The 16,964-nt window shown below is 35.6% G+C and overlaps 1 protein-coding gene across 1 annotated transcript in view; it reads left to right on the top strand.

Moving 5' to 3' along the window:
• Window positions 1–256: 256 nt before the first annotated feature.
• The window catches only part of ZNF804B (zinc finger protein 804B), a 442,076-nt gene continuing 425,368 nt past the window's right edge, over window positions 257–16,964 (top strand). The window contains exon 1 of the mRNA XM_006925708.1: window positions 257–888. Within this exon, the coding sequence (XP_006925770.1) occupies window positions 781–888 (108 nt within the window). The 5' untranslated portion in view covers window positions 257–780. The remainder of the gene's footprint in view (window positions 889–16,964) is intronic.

Here is a 16,964-nt window from a genome sequence, read left to right as displayed (position 1 = left end):
CTGAAGCGGATGGCAGGATGCTGCAGCGGCGCGTCCCGCAGCCTCGAGAGCCTCCCACCGTCTCCGCAGCAGCTGTCACCTCCCCGCCCGTCCGCCCCGCGCGTCCCTCGCCTCCCGGGCGGCCCCGCGCCGACCGCTCCGAGCAGCGGCGCTAACAGCTCCTGCTCACAAGTCGCTTCTCCCAACTCCCTATCTTTTCCCCAGCCCGCCTGTCGCCTCCTCCACCTCCCCCATTCCACTGCAGCGGGGGAAGCGGTTTGGCGCTCCTAAGGACTCCCCGCCACTCTACCCGCACAGGCTGCTGTTGCTGCTGAATCTTCCGCGCCACAGCCCACAACCCAGACCGCGGACTTCCCCGGCCAGACATTGGGGACCCGCGCCTGAGCATCCCCGGGACGTGCACTTGGTGCGCAGGCGGGGGGCGGGAGGAAAGGGGAGGGGAGTTCCTGATTCCCTAGCGGACCCAGGAAGTTGTCCTTAAAAATAAATCTCGCAGGCCCGCGGTTGAGCAGTCACCTCGTCAGAGCAGCATGTGGACTGGCTCGCCGGGTCCCCTAAGTGCTCTGTGGCTGCCGCAGCCGTCAGAGCAGCTGCTGCCCGCAGCAGCAGCCCCGCGCGGGGCGAAGAGCAGGCACGCGCGGCCGCCGAGTCCCCTGCTTACTCTTGGCCGCTTCTTCTCAGGAGGTGGCAGTCACTGTTGCTGCTGAGAACCCAGCCCGCATTTCCACGGCTGGTCGCCTGGTGAGGAGCTGAGACTCTGCACCTCCCGCTCGGACACACATGGCTTGTTACCTGGTCATCAGTTCGAGACATCTCCGCAATGGGCACTACAGGGGCATTAAAGGAGTCTTCAGAGGGCCCCTCTGCAAGAACGGATCTCCTTCTCTGGTAACCTGCGCGCGCGCGCTCACACACACACACACACACACACACACACACACACACACACGCACACACACACTCGCGTTCAAAATCAATATAAACAAAAAGAGATATTGTCTTGGTACCTTGAGTGGGTGGTGGATATCTACCTTACCCATAGGTATATTGTGTCTGTGTACAGTTTATTGACAGACTACTACACAGTGAGGGGTGTGTGTTTACATGTGTATTTTCGACACAGTCATTAGCATCTATAGTGCTATAGATGCAAATATTTACTGAATATAGTTAACTGGGGGGCTGTGAAGGTAGCTTGTCTGTGCTATATCAAGTTATGAATCTGCTGATTTGGGCAGTCTAGAAAGTTTGACTGGCACTTTATAGCCATGCTTGGTGAAGTCAGCAGTTAGAATTAGTTTAATAATGCTGCTGTTACTTTATGAGAAAATAAACTCTTTAAAGATTTTGCATAAGCATACTGGCAAAAGGAAAGGTGTTGGATGCTGAAACTTGATTAAATCTAATGCTCAACTCTGTAGGTTCTTTAAGGAGAGCCAGAGTTCTTTGTGGAAATACGAATTGGATAGTTTGCTGTAACATATACAAATATATTTACATGCAGCTTGAGTGGTTGCTATTTAATTTAGTATCTATGCAATTTAGTTTACTTTTTGATTTATTCAGATATTTTTTTGTAAAATAATTTTTACCAGAATCTATGACTTTAATATATTATTAATTCTCTTTTTAGTATATACTATATATACACTAATATTTTAAGGATTCGAATGTATTTCAAGGAAAATATATGTGACATGATATATTAAAAAAGTTTTGGATTATTAGTGACTAAGTGTTTAAACTTAAAGAACAATGCCAGTTTAATGTAAAAACCAGTATTTTACATCCTCATGATATAAAGAAGGAAAACTTAAGTTGCCTGATTTTTATTTATGTTTTAGTACTTTATGTAATGGTTTAATGTTTTATTAGCATGAGTTATTCAAAAGTAATATATTATAAAAACCTTTGATTAAGTGCTATATGATTTGCATGATAAATCTACAATCAGAAAGTGCAAGTACCCAGAGATATCACCAGGACTCCTAATTATGACAAACTGTTGCCTCACATGATTTCATTCACTGTAAGACATATGTGTTGCAATGCCCCACTCCCAAATGCTGTATGGTATGGAATTAGAAGTGTTAAATGAAATATACTGTTTGTGTTGGCACGTACAGTTAAATTCATAGGGTTAGAAGGGTCTTGGAGAGTATTAGTTAAATAAAGCCCACATGCAATCTTTTGAGCAGCTGGTCTGAATCCTTCTTATTTTTAAAGATTTTTAGGAATGGAGTTCCCACAGTCTCAGCAAACCACCTTAATGTTTAACAACCCACAATGTCAGAATCATCCTCATAACAAACTTAAATTCTTTAAATTCTTTTTAAAGCTCATTTCATCTTGAAAACCTAGAATGTTTCACCTTGCTCAAGGTATGATTTTTCAACCTTAGTAATCTCTGTGGCTATCTTCCAAAACTCTTAGATTATGGAAATCTGAATTAAATAGTGTGTTATAGCATATATGCCTTAATAATTCACAGGGTTAAAGGGTAATTACTTCATAGTTTCTACATTGTTTAGTTTTATTTAAATTGGTTAGAATAGGATACTAATTTTCCAAACTCTAAAGGGTTTGCAAAGAGAATTTCTGTCACGTGGACAAAAAGTGTCATTCCTCACCAGCTATGGTCACTCATCCCCTGGGAGCCTGACTGACCCACAAGGACTGGACATGTGAATATGGACATGAGTAGACAGGCTGTAATCCCCATGGCTCTACTGGCTGACCAAGTGCTGACACCCACAGTCACTCACTATTCTTATTCGCTCTTGGACTGTTTTTTACTGAAATACTAATTCATTTACTTTATTTAGGCGCTATACTTTGACTCACTGGATTGTTCTCTCCAATATTTACACATTCAAGTTAAATTACATTTGCATTATTTAACACTACCGATATTAGTCTACATGTGCACTTCCTAAACCTGATTTATTTTCTTCTTTTACATTTTACTATGGCATTTGAATGACTTTTTCAAGGTTTGAATAGTTTCTCACATGAACTGGGCAGCATGTGAAAAATTCATGTTCGTTCATTCTCTGTCATAAACAGGTTGTTAAACAAGTCAGAATTGCCTTCACATTATATAATACTTGGTCTTTCTCCCTGGAATAAATTGGCCACTATTTTCTAGACCCTAGAACCTTGAACGTTTAAATGATAGTCTCTTGGTCTAGATGAGTTTGTTTGCCTTCTTTACTAATGAGTTGTGAAGCATAAAACTAAAAACTCTGGTTATACATCATATATTTTTTATATTCAGAAACATATACCCCCTGGTTACTTTCAGGTTAACATACATTTATTGATTTTTTCATCATCATAAATGTAAAAGTCACAGATCCACAAGATACATTTATTTTTTTTCTTAAAACACATGGCAAATCTCATAATTCCTTTTCCCCCCCAAATTTGATGCCCAGAATAGGTTCAGATAGGTTTCTATAATAATGACTTTAATTATTTTCATACACTGAGACTCAGTTTGTATGAGACTATGGATTGGGATATCATTAGTTAATTTAACCCACTCTTACTAAGGTCTACAATACTTCAACTTTGGTTCTTACTCTTCTATTCCAAGTGTCCCTTCTTCCTATTTTAACCCATATTTTTCTGATTTAATAGAGCTGTTTAAAAGTAGCACATAACACAATTATTGAATGAGACTATATTGTAACTTTATTATAGAAAGCTATGATTTCTTTTTGAAGTAATAAGAATTTCTTCTTTTGGAGTTTTGATATACATACGCCTAATATGAATTTAACATGTTAATGTCTTATAGATATAATTCTTCAGTTAGACATGTGCAAATCACATGTTTATAGAATCTAAACACGTGATATTAAACTGACAATACAAAAGGGAATGACTATATTTATATACATTTTTATTTCAAAGGATTTCATTTAGGAAACATTGAATCGTTATATAGAATTCTTGTAATAAATACTTAATGGAATACTTGAGAAACAAATAAAGCATTTTACCCCAAAACAATTTTCACTGATTACCAAATATAAAATCCTAGAGTGAAATTCAGCTCTTGTCTTCAAAGTAAAAGCATGCAAATGTCTTATCTGCTGCATCTTTCTTCTTTTAAGAGGCAGTATGAAAAAATAACATACTGCTTTTCATCCTAATTAGAATGTGAATAATTGATTTGAAATAGTTTATTACTTTAAATCTAGAAATAGATTAAAGGAAAGAAAACTGACAAGTATTGCATAGTGTTTAATGATAAAAGTCTCTAATTTTTAAAATAAATTTGTTTGCTGCCACATTTTAGGATATTTATTCCCCATCCTATCAGAACTCTAAAATAATATTATTGAATGATGACTTTAAAAATCAGTGTGAGATAGACACACACATACATGCAGATATTGATACACACATTGTTATCCATGCTCAGGAGTAAGAAGTTACCTATATATTACTTTATAGAAACTTTTACCATCCACTATGTTAATGTAAAACTTTGTTACAATGATTTAAGTATTCATTAAGAAAACAGTCAATAGGCAAATTCATTTCTTTGTGAACTTCTAAGTTCTTCTATCACCATGTTTGAATTCAGTAGAACAAGTAACATCTTTTATGTAGTGTCAAAAATATATTTGAATAGATTCTTAGTTATTTTAGGTAATGCAAAATGTCTCGAATTTAGATTCAAGCATGGTTTGTTATAGTTTACTTACTCTGTATGTGGTTACTAGTAAGCTTGTCATTTAGGATATTTTATTGATTAAATGTTAATAATCTTTTTTGTATATTTTATCGGTGGTACATGTTAAGCTTATTACTACTCTTTTGAAACTTACATAAGAGTGATACTTTTTAAGAAGTGATTATTCTTGAAAGCACCATACTTAGTTATCTAGGAATGTCTGTTTCTTTAAATGCCTATTGTCTTCACTTGAAACATTGGATGTGAAGGAAATTCTTGAGATTTTCATCTGAGTAACAGATGAGGATCCTAGGATTTGTTGTTGTTATTTTGTTTTGTTTAGTGATTTTATCCTAAATTATATATCTAAATAAATTGCCTAATAGAAGGAGGTGGCATATAAACAAACAAGTATTTCAAGTGGACTAAATATCCTATAAAGCTGCCTTTTAAAAATTACAAATGCATATGTATAAATGAAAGAAGTTTTAGAAAAGATTATCTTGAGGGTACATTTATTCAGACAACTCCTTAAAGAAGAAAATAAATGAGTGCAGATACAACTTTGTTCTTTTTTTCCAATGTCTATAGTCTTCAATAGTATGTATTTTCATTATGCTTAATGAGTACATGTTAAACACATTCAAAAATGCTCTCAAAATGATGCACTTTTCATGTGCCAAAAATAATTATGAAGATATGCTCTCCCGTAGAGAAGTCACCTGCCTCCTCTTCTTGAATTTATGAATACATAATACTTCCTTTCATATTCAAACTTTTAGATAATTTCAATAAAGCAGACTCAGTTACAATTCTTATAATACATGTTTTCTTTGTTATTTTAAATATTGTATTAAGCAACCTCCTTTCTTCTCATTGCTTTTTCAACCAACTAACTGGGTTCAGAAACTTGTAATTTGCATATATGCTTTTGAAAATAAGTATCAACTTCTTAGGACATAAATTTGTGTTTATCTGACTTCAGAAAGCTTTCATGGTAAGAAGAATCAAATGAGTATTTGAGTACATTGTGACTTTATTAATTATGCTACATTTATTTCATAACTAAAATTTGATGATCAAAGTCTTTGTTTCTTTTAGACATACAATTAAGATAAACTTTATTTTAGGTTTCCACATAATAATTTGGAAACAAAACAAAAATAAAATATACAGGCACTCTGTGTAGGCTAAATGGGGGTGATATTTAACATAGAACATAATAATTTATAGTTAAAATACTTGGTATCAGTTGGAATTGTGAAATCTTTGTCGTATAATATATCTGTACTAAGATACATATTTTTCATGTGTTAAGTATTAACAAAGCTGGAAATATCAGTAGGTTCAAGGCTGTATTGGGAGCAAGTAGCAAGAAGCATAATATATATTTCAAATAATTTTATGCAGTGCCTTTTAGTGTGAATTTGGTTTGTTCAAAATTCACATGGTCAGAATAATTCTTTAGTATAGATGTACACATTTTGTAGAAAACAATTTGAATCAAAATTAAAATAAAAATGCTACTTTGCTCAAAAATGTCTTGGTTTTAGCATTCAGTATTTCAGGTAATCCTTATAAAATGACAGGTGACAGCCTTTTGTAGATAGGTTTTATAAATTGGGTTTACTTAGTAGATAAGGTCTGGAGAGAGAAATTAAATATTTGATATGTTTTTATAAAAAAGTATAATTGTAATGATAATAGAAAAATACCGGACACTAGGTTCCATAGACTCTCTTGCATTAGAAGTACTCATTGGAGTTGAAAAGAAGTTCTGGAAAGATGAATTACATCATACCTTAGATAGTATTCTCAATTGTCACTAGGACATTGTTAGCTTATTGAAGACAAAAAATGCAAAAGAATACTATATAGTACTTAAAATGGAAGAGGGTTTTTAATGATATTCACTAATGATCTTACTTTTCATGAGGTGGACCCCTGATAGCATACACTGAACAAAACTCTTCTTTTATTCAAATTTGATACCTAAAATCTAAACATATACTTCTGAAAAACTAATAATCTACTTTTTCTTCACAGATAAGAGAGCTATAGAGTTAATTATTTTTCTTTTTTTCTTTGGCTGGAAACCCAAGGACAAAACTGTGGCTTAACAAGGTAGTGAGAGTTTGATGCCTTCAAAGCAGCATGATGTCCCCACCCCTGCTCATCTCTTATTCCAAGTTTAGCTCTTATTTTATTTTCTGTGGCTCTCATTTTCTTAAATTTATATTTTATTGGTTTAATGTATAAAGTTTATTTCAGATGATTTAGGTCTGTTTGTGAAAGCAAGGCGGGCTATAAATAAATAATAAAATATAGAATATCCTAATATAGGGATGCCATTCAGAATTTTGTACCGGACAGCTTTGAGAATGATTCATGGAGAGTATTCATTTTGTTCACTTGTAGCAAGAACAATTAGGGCTGCCAATTTTTTGCTTTGACAATTGGCAAATTCCTTTTTTTATTTCACTTTCATGTGGGTGTAAGAGGCAGAATATAGTTTATTTTGAAATGGATCCTGCCAGTTTGTTTTTTTTCTAAACAATCTTTTCCCTCTTATTCTTCTTGCCATTGATACTTATTCCTTTCATTAATATGATAATCATTTTTCAATATCTTTTTGGTTCATGAATAAATGTTGGCATATACTTCTAACTCCAGAGGCATGAACCTTTGCAGATGGTGAGAACCACTTCATTCTGTCTGCATTACACCCATAAGCATACACATTTTTTTGATGTTCACTATCCACATGTAACTTTCATCTCTATCTCAGAATTTAGAGCTTCCCCCATACCTACATTCAGAACCTACTACCAGTGTTCTTCCCTGCCCTTCTTCCTACAGCTATTACTCAGCACCTCACTTGTCCCATCTCCCTCCCCATCAACAAATACAATCAGCCCACCTCCACACATATGTTTTTTCCAGATTTCCATTTTGCTATAAATAATTATATTCCCTAATATTTTTTGGCAAGCAAAGGCTATATGCATTTATTCTTTGTAAATGAAACAAAAACCATATTCTAAACAGAAAATAACCATTGGAGCCCCATTTTGAATGATGGTGAGGGTGGTGCCTCCACTTATGTTTGACCCTCACTGCCAGTTTGCTTCATCTAAATGTGAAGTCAGGAGACACAGAGGTGACTATATTAATTGCATTCATGTTATCTAAACATATTCAAAGTTCTTGGGTGGCATTAAATAGTTTTTATGATCCAGCCCTTACCTACATCTTCAGTTTTAACTCCCTTTACTCTCTCTTCTGATTCTGTGCTCCAGCCCTACTGAACTACTCAGTTCTTGAATGTGACAGGTGTTTATAGACCTTTATACCACTGTATGTGCTGTTTCCTCTGTCACAAATCCTCTCTTTCCTTTCATTTATTGGACTATGTCTTACACATTCTTTCAGACTTATTAAAGAGTTGGATCCTCAGGTGAGTCTGCGCTGAGCTCCCTATGATGAGTTAAGTGCTTCTTTTGCAGGGTGCCATCACATCCATGGCCTGCCTTGATTATCACTGAACTGTTTTTGTTTATTGGTTTTTATTTCACCATGAAATGTGAGATTCTTGGAGGCATGTCTGCTGTTACCCTTATTTCTTCAAGGCTGACTACAGCGTCTGGTTTATTATTGATTTCAATAGAAAACAAAAGGATTTTAATAGAAATTTAATTGGTATAAATATGTTTCCTTTGGTCTTGCTGGTAGCTCCATAAAGAAAACTTTTCCTTAGAGATTTTTTCTCAAGTTAGTCAGAATCTTCTAGAATACAAACTGTTCTACTGATGGATTAAGTAGTCACTGTAAGTAGTCATGGTAATGCTTCTCACTTTAATATCTACCGAGATCACTTGGTCAATTGCTTCAAGCATAATTTAATACTTCCTATTAATCCAAATTGCAGAGTGCTTTATTTCGTGTAACCATTTCAGAACATCTTTTGTTAAAGGCCACAAGAGACTGAAGATTGGCTATATATAAATGGATGAAATTCATACATGAGTTAGTTAAGCCATATTTTTCATTGGCATATTTAATAGTTTCTGAGAAATGAATTTCAAGTTAGGAACTTGATCATTCCCTTTCTATTTAGTAGTGTGTAGTAAGGAGGAAAAATATTGGTACTTACACCATTTCTTTGTCTCATTCTCTCTGTCTCCCTCTCCCTCTGCATCTCCATCTCCATCTCTCTTTTTCTTTCAAAGACAGGCAATAGCAACCACTCTTCAGGGAATTATTATCTCTGATTAGTGGTCACTGATCCTGTTGCCTGAAATTATCAGGCAACTTTATAACAAGGTTTTGTTAGTACTTTATAACAACTTTATAACAAGGTTTTGTTAGTACTTTACCTTTCTTGGATCAGTCAGGATGTGGCCACTGTCCAGAGAGAAGCTTGAAATTCTCCTAGATGATGGTTTTTAGCAAAAATATCCAGCCATACAGGGTGGACATACAGAGAGATAGTAATATTCTCTTTGCGTGTAGAGAAACAGGTTTATTGTATGGTCAGTTTTGTAATACAAATAAACTTTTTTAAAACAATTAACAGATATTTGATTTCTTTTATTTATAGGATATAAACAATGGAAAAGCCCTTAGCAATCTAGCCTCCTACTATATATATTTTTTAATGTATGTATCACTATGATAGTTGGAATAAAGACTCCTCAAAGATACCCACACATTATAATCCTCACAACCTGTGAATCTGTTACTTTACATGGCAAAAGGGATTTTGCTGATATGACTAAATTAAGGATGTTGAGAAGCTTATCTTGGATTATGCAAGTGGGCCCAGTGTAATCACAAGTGTCCTTATAAGCGGGAGGCAGAAGTATCAGAGTCAGAGAAAGAACGAGAGCTTTGAAGATGTTGTGATGCTGGCTTTGAAGATAGAGGAAGAGGCCACAAGCCAAGGCATGCAGGTGACCTTTAAAATTAGAAAAGGCAAGTAAGTGAATTCTCCCATAGAGCCTCCAGAAATATCACAGCCTTGCTAACACCTTGATTTTTATCCCAGTAAAACTTCTGACATAATGGACTATAAGATAATAATTATGTGTCTTTTAAGTGAATAAGTTTGTAGTAATTTGTTAGAGCAGCTTTGGGAAACTAATACAACCACTCTTAACATGAGTGAACATTTCCAGTGGTGGGGGGCCTTGCTGCTCACCAAAGTGACTGATTCTCTTGTGAGACTAATGTAATTAATGCTGAGTCCCCTTCTGCCTCTAACCAAATGTCCCTACTTCCCTCTTCCACTTATTTACTGGTCCTCAGTATGCTCTTTGGAAGCTAGAGGGTTGATCTGTCCACTCTTTAGCATGACATCCCTGGCACTATTCAGAGACAGCTGGTGATTTTTCATTTATAAATCATGTAAGGGATGGAAAATTATGTTAGAACTATTTAATCTTCCATGTACATCACTTGCATTGTTTTCTTACATATTAATTGAACCTTCTACAACTCAAAATTCTTTATTACTCTTTTTTATGTAATATAAGTTTTGATATATAACATACCGGTGATTCTTATGTTCTTGAAAGGTGGTAAACTCAACAAAACATTATCATATATTTAGGAAAATGCCACCCACACTTGCAAATAGTACCTATTTTTTCCTAATATTACCTTTTCATACTATATATACATAATCTATACTGTAGATAAACTTAAGAATACGAAAACCAGATCATTTTAAAAATGCACATCTTAAGGCTATCTTTCTTAGTTTGTTTAGTCTTTGATTTAGACATGTGCAAGTTTCCTAGGGGAAAGAAACATTAGTTTTAAATAAAAAGTGATGAAATCCATTGAAGTAACAATTTTCATGAAAACCCCAACATTGCCTATTCCAGACATAGTGGTATCAAAATGGAAAGTTATTTTTAACTTTTGTATTGAAGAAAAACGTAATATATAAATTGTCTCAAATTATAGGTGTACAGCTTTTAATGCTCTAGACGCAGGTATAGAACATTACAGCTCCCTGGAGGTTCCAGGTGTGCCTCTTACTAGGCCCCACCCAAACCACAAGTCTTCACACCAGACTGTCATTTGCCTCTCTTTTTTAATATTAAAATGAGTTTTAGTGAAGAACCCATATATTTGCAGTTCAACTGATAGCAAACTATTGAATGAAGGCCCTCTTGTTTGGCCAGGGATAGATAATTAGAATTCAGTTTTCTTTTTCCCTTTGACTGACCAAAGCTAACTAGCTAACTATTTGAAACAAATGAACAGAAGAATACTGATTAGATAAGAATGATGGATTTATGCTAATAAAACACATGGAATATACCCAGAGTGACATCTGTGAAGTATTTCATTATCTTTTCCTTAATACTACTTGTTGAAATGCAAAGACCCACACATTGTGCAGATTTGGTAATCTTTTGCAAGAAGTTAGGAATGACTCTATTGGGTTTTCATTATTTGAGAGATGTGACTTAAGTATTTATGAGCGAGATAATAGTAAATGATTAAAAGAAAGAAACCTCTAGCATGGACTTTACATAAAACATAAAATTTGTGTGCAAATGATATTTAAACTTTATTACAAACGTTGTTATAATTTCACACACATGCATGAGGATAAAATATAAGTTTGTGTTACTACGGAAACAGAATTATTATGAAGAAGATTATAGATAAAACCCAAACAATTCTTATATTAATCAATCCTAATTTAAATGAAGTTAAAGACATTTAAAGAACTTATGTATATTCAATAAAATTTAATGCTTGTCTTCCAATATCTAAAAGCTATGTAGTATGAGTTCAAGAGTTATCTATGATGTTGCTGGAAAAATCTGGTAACAATCATTGATGATTTGCTTTCTTATTATCATAGAAGGAAGATTTGTGAAATTATATATATAGTTAAGTATTATTTTATTTGATTATTAGTTTCAAGTGTACAGTACATTGGTTAGACATTTACATAGTTTATGAAATGATCCCCTGATTACTCTATCACTGATCTGGCTCTACACAAAGCCATTACATTACTGCTGACTATATTCCCTGTGCTGTGACCATTACTACTGACTACATCCCCATCTCTGTGACCATCTCTCAACTACTAATTTGTACTTCTTTAACCCTTCATCCCTTTCTCCCAGCCTGTCAACCCCCATTCCTTCTGGCAGTCACCAAATTGTTCTCTGTAAGAAATTATATTATACAGGAAGAATAATAAACCTTCCTTATGTGTTCCTTCCAATAGTAGATAACTTTGCTGTGAATTTGGTTTTTCAAAATTGTACTCAGTTCCATTCTCTGTCATCATCTAGATAGACTCCTCCTCTGAATGTGATAGAGAAAATCAGTTCTCCACAAGGACTAGAATAGGTGAGGAAGCATAGCTGGAGAGAAATTATAATTGGCATAAACATATATAGAGAGAGTGGCCTTGGATGCATTTATATAGTATATAAGCATCACTTAATCTGAAGATCTTAAAATTAGACCCAAATAGACAGTAACTGGAATACATGTGATCTGCTTATGTGATAAAAATTTGAGTACACAGTTTTAAATTCTTCGTTAAAGTTATGGATTTAAGACTAGCCCTGGATTCAGTTTCTGATCTTGATGAATGCTGTGTTGGATAAGGTATGTAAAAGTACCTACAACCTCAAAATTTCTTACCACACCATTTGGGAAACAATTCGCCGTTTGACTAGTGGTTTTCAGATTGTATTGTTTTATTTTTTAAGCTACGATATGCATGCTTTGTTCAAAGGAAATCCTAGAAGCCAGACAAAAATAGAAGCAGCACTGCTTTGGTTGAAGTTAGGTGGAAGGTCTTGGGTGGTGAAAGGCCTGTTCTTTTCTTTTGTATCTGGGCAGGGAAGATGCATGTGGGTATAAGTCCTGGAGCTTTATGATCTGCATACTACTTAGATGGACGGTAGTGAAGGGTAACCGCTGTTTCCAAAACTTAAGTCATGTGCCTCATAAGGATGGTTTTGTCAAGGAGGGCCTACATATACTACTGTGGCCTGTATAATGAAACAGAAAAATTCCTACTGCCTAGTGATGTCATAGCTGTTGTAATGTCATAATGCAACACATTACACGTTTGTGGTGATGCTGATGTAAATAAACTAGTCATATAAAAATATAGCACATACGATTGCAGTAGTAATTACCATCTAGGTTTGTGTAAATACCCTGTATGATGTTCACTATCAACAAAATTGCCTAACGATGTATTTCTCAGAATGTATCCCCATCGTTAAGCAGTTCATGACTGTGGTTAAGATGCATATGTCTTACTTGGAGTAACTCAGCAATTAATTTCATTAATTTCATTGCCAATTAATTTCATTACTAGACATTAATTATATATTAGTTCCACTCTATGTTTGCAGTTTTTCTAAAAACAAAACAAAACAAAACAAAACAAATTAGGGTGACTTTGGGAGCTCAGGAACACCTTAATGGATAAAGTCAATAAAGCTCAAGAAATTTTCCCCTAAACTGAGTCCTCAAGGAGGAGGAGAGGTTGATTTTAAATAGAGTCGATGTGATTAGCTAGGGTGGGGGGCAGAAAGGTGGCTAGAGAAGGCTGGCCTGGGAGGAACCTAACAGAATTGAAAACAGAAAAACATTTCAACTGAGAAGTCAAAGTCATTCATTCTCTCAATCATACATGTAACAAGTATTGTTAAGGGTCTACTGAGTGCTAAGTACTTGGGGCCATGTAGCAAAACAGAAATCACACTGTGGGAAGAGAAGACACAGTTTCTGTGAACCAAAAAGTTCTGTGAAGTAGTACTACCTACAAACTTTGGTAAGTGACCAAATTCCTTTGGATAACACAGGGAGAAAAAAGCAAGGAGGGCATCTGAAATGGATAAACTGAGCTAGCTATCCCTGTGGATGTGGTTCAGTCAGCCCATGGCACTGAGCAATTAAGTCAGAGTTTAAAATTACTTAGATCTAGATAATTCTAACCTTTTGTCTGTACACTTTTCAATTTTGTCTTTTTGGTTTTGTTTTCTTTTAGATTTCTTAGTATTTTTTTTTTCATGCTTGTTTATTTTAAAACGAGACTAAGGGAATGACAAAAATTGAGGACAGGGTTCCTGTAATCCTGCTGATCTTGTAAGATGCAACCTAAGGGGCCAGCACCAAAAGTATGATTTGCTAAGGGATAATGGGATTTTGTAGAAGTAGAACCTAAAAGAAAGTATTAGTGCTAGACAGGGCTTCTTCTGGTGCGAGGGCCTGAGTGTCTCCTTTTCCTTGAAGATTCTGTATGTGGGAGAGGCCTGGCTGGCCACCACCCATAGGGACGATTCGTCTCTATTCCTGGAGAATATGTCATCCTTAGTGGATGATGCCAGGCATTTTAGATGCTGCTAAATGCAAATATTCATAAGAAGCAGCTCTTTATCCTGCTAGTTATTTACTTTTCAATGTGAATAAAAGATCTGGAAAAGATAATTCTCTTAACCTAATATCTCAGGTGTTAGGTAGGTCCCTGAGGAAAAAAAGGAAGGAGACCATTGAAGAGGATAACGAAAGCATAGGATAGGAGTGCTAAAGATGAGTTTTAATTCAAGGTTCTGCTTTGGATGGGCTTTAGGGCCTCCTAGAGAGTGGAGACCACAAAGAAGGAGTCTGTAAGAGAAGGAGGCAGATTTAAAAGGCCCTGGCCGGAAGAGCTCTGTGCTATCCTGCTTGAAAGATATACACACCTGTCACCCCAGATTCCCAGTGGAAAATTCTCAGGGCAATTATGGCTTAGCCTGGAAGCTGGTGGAATTCAGATCCTGTTTTCACAAACCATATTGGGCCCTTACTTCATCTTGAGCACCGTACGTGGAGTTGGTGATAGTGAGATAAACATAATAGACACAGTATCTGTCCCAGTGGAGGCTGCAGGCTCGGAATGAAGACATACGATAGTTTTTTTATTTCATAATATGCTATTTATAAATGTACAAGTTCTTGTGAAGAAAAAGTAACTGACGTTAAAGAGGGATATATAACAGAGTGACCCTACCTAGTCCTAGAATTAGGGAAAGTTTTCCAGAATAAAAGATGGATATTTTGAGACATGAAGAATGAGTCAGAGTTATCTTGGTACAGAAAGACTCCCAGGCCTGGGCTATGGGTGTGAGCGGAGGGGCTGAGGGATTGCAAGACAAGGCAGGACTGTCAGGTAAGGGCCAACCAGGTAGGATTCTGTCAGCCATGTAACAAGGAAATAAGAAAATCATTTCAGGTAGAAATGTGGCTTTTAATTTCACTACAGAGCTAAATAAACACTCTGTAGTTCTGGCATGAGAAATTCTAATTACTTCCCATGGGTTGTACCAAATGAGGTAGATAGCCATGACTTTTTTGTTGTTCTTGTACTGTTACAGACAAAATCAGAAATGATTTATAAACAAGAAAATAATAGTACCAAAGTTGAATCATCATTCATCTTAGTTACTTGTATAGTAAGTTTATTGTAAATAGCCCCTTTCTTATAAGGAGAGAAGAACTGAGAATTAATTTATATATATTCACATGAGAATGATATTATGACTTAAAGTTCATCCAAATTAAACTTTGTTGCTTTAGCATAATCAGGGGTGGTCTGGTCAAATGAGGATTTTCTTGCTTTAAGGGTATATGACATTTCTATCAAGAAAACATATTTAAAAAATTGGAGGTTTTAAAGAATGTTTTGAATCAGTTATAGAAACACACGTTGTCTTTATTAAGGAAATTTGATCAAAGTTATTAGAAACCATTAATATGAAACTATTGAAGATCTAGTGTAACAACCACTTATTTCTTTAACTGGGGCACCTCTTTTGATCTCTGAAATGCATGTGCATCCACTAAACGATGAGTCCCTTCCAATGTTGCTTGGTGACAAAGGTTGCATGCTTTTATATTTAAAAATTTAAAGTAAAAATTGTGATGTGTGGAGGGTTTTGTAATGTTGTCTATGTATGTTTTTGCCCCTACAGTTGTAAGGTGGGAACATGTATATTTTCCTTTCATGTGTTCAGTAGAGAGAAGTGGCTAAGCATATTGATTTTAGAGTTGGACCGACCTGACCTGGTTTGACCTCCCACTCCAGCTCTGACAGCTTTTTCACTGCTTCGCCACTGTGAACCTTAGCTTGTCCTCTGGTGACATGTCTTGCCTTATAGGGCTGTTGTAAGAAGTGAATGAGCTGATGAATATAAGTACTTAGCACAGTGTGTGGCACATAGTAAGTGCAAAATGAAATGCTGCAATGAACGCTCCTACTGTAGTTGTCTTGTTATGTGTCCAAAGTTGCCTCGATCCCTTAAAATGTTCTCAGCACTGAGTGGGAACTTAACACTTTTATATCAAATCATTAAAACTGTTGCTCTTTTGAATGACCGTATAAATTGCTCTTTACTGTAGCCAGGCTTTTTTGGGAAGACATGTGCAGGCATGGAGGCCCATAAACTTTCTGCTTAACACAACAATTGCAAATAGTATCCCCATGTTTTCACAACTTTCATAATGAAAATAGTATGCTCTACTTTCCTAATATAGCTTTAATTCAAGACAATAATACATTTGAAGTGGCTTTTCTATTTTTCTTGTTTTTGTCAAAGCAAATTAAATAGGTGAGTTGCTTTTATGACCTTGCCATGTAGAAGGATTTTTTTCTCCTCTTTTCTAGAAGGATAGATACTTAATCTAAAACTACTTTCTCGGTGATGATAAGCATCCAACCTGATTACTATATTTAAATATGTTTCACTGCCTTTGGAAATTTTAATGAACCAATCAGGTGTTTTTTTCCTCCATCACTCTCTCCCCCCAAAAACTGTAAAATATTTGAAAGGAGGAAATATGTGGCTAAGGGTTTTATTGTTATACATATGTTCACATTATGAGTGAATATCAAGGTCTATATATGGGTACAAGCTTTTATACATATACATTCTGCTCTTAGCACATATAGAAAGTATTTTATCAATGTATATCATTTGCCACTTCATGTTGCAAAAAGCATTTGTATCAGTGTCCAGTCAGGATAACAGAAATCATTCTCAGCTTTTTGATCAGAGTAGAATGCAAGGACTTTTTTTTTTTTTTTTACAAATGACTTGAAAAGACTGAGGGAGAGAAAAAGAGAAGGTGCCATTACTTAGAGATTAGTAACTACAGGAGGTCTCTACACTCCTGGTGCTGGAGGAGCAAAAGTTAAAGTGAACCCTAATACCTTACTTTGGTGGTCCTACTGCTGCTGCTG

The sequence above is a fragment of the Pteropus alecto genome, unplaced genomic scaffold (genome assembly GCF_000325575.1).
Source record: "Pteropus alecto unplaced genomic scaffold, ASM32557v1 scaffold69, whole genome shotgun sequence".
Classification (NCBI taxonomy): domain Eukaryota; kingdom Metazoa; phylum Chordata; class Mammalia; order Chiroptera; family Pteropodidae; genus Pteropus; species Pteropus alecto.
The sequence above is the reverse complement of the archived record's forward strand: the minus strand, read 5'-3'. Positions and strand labels throughout refer to the sequence as shown.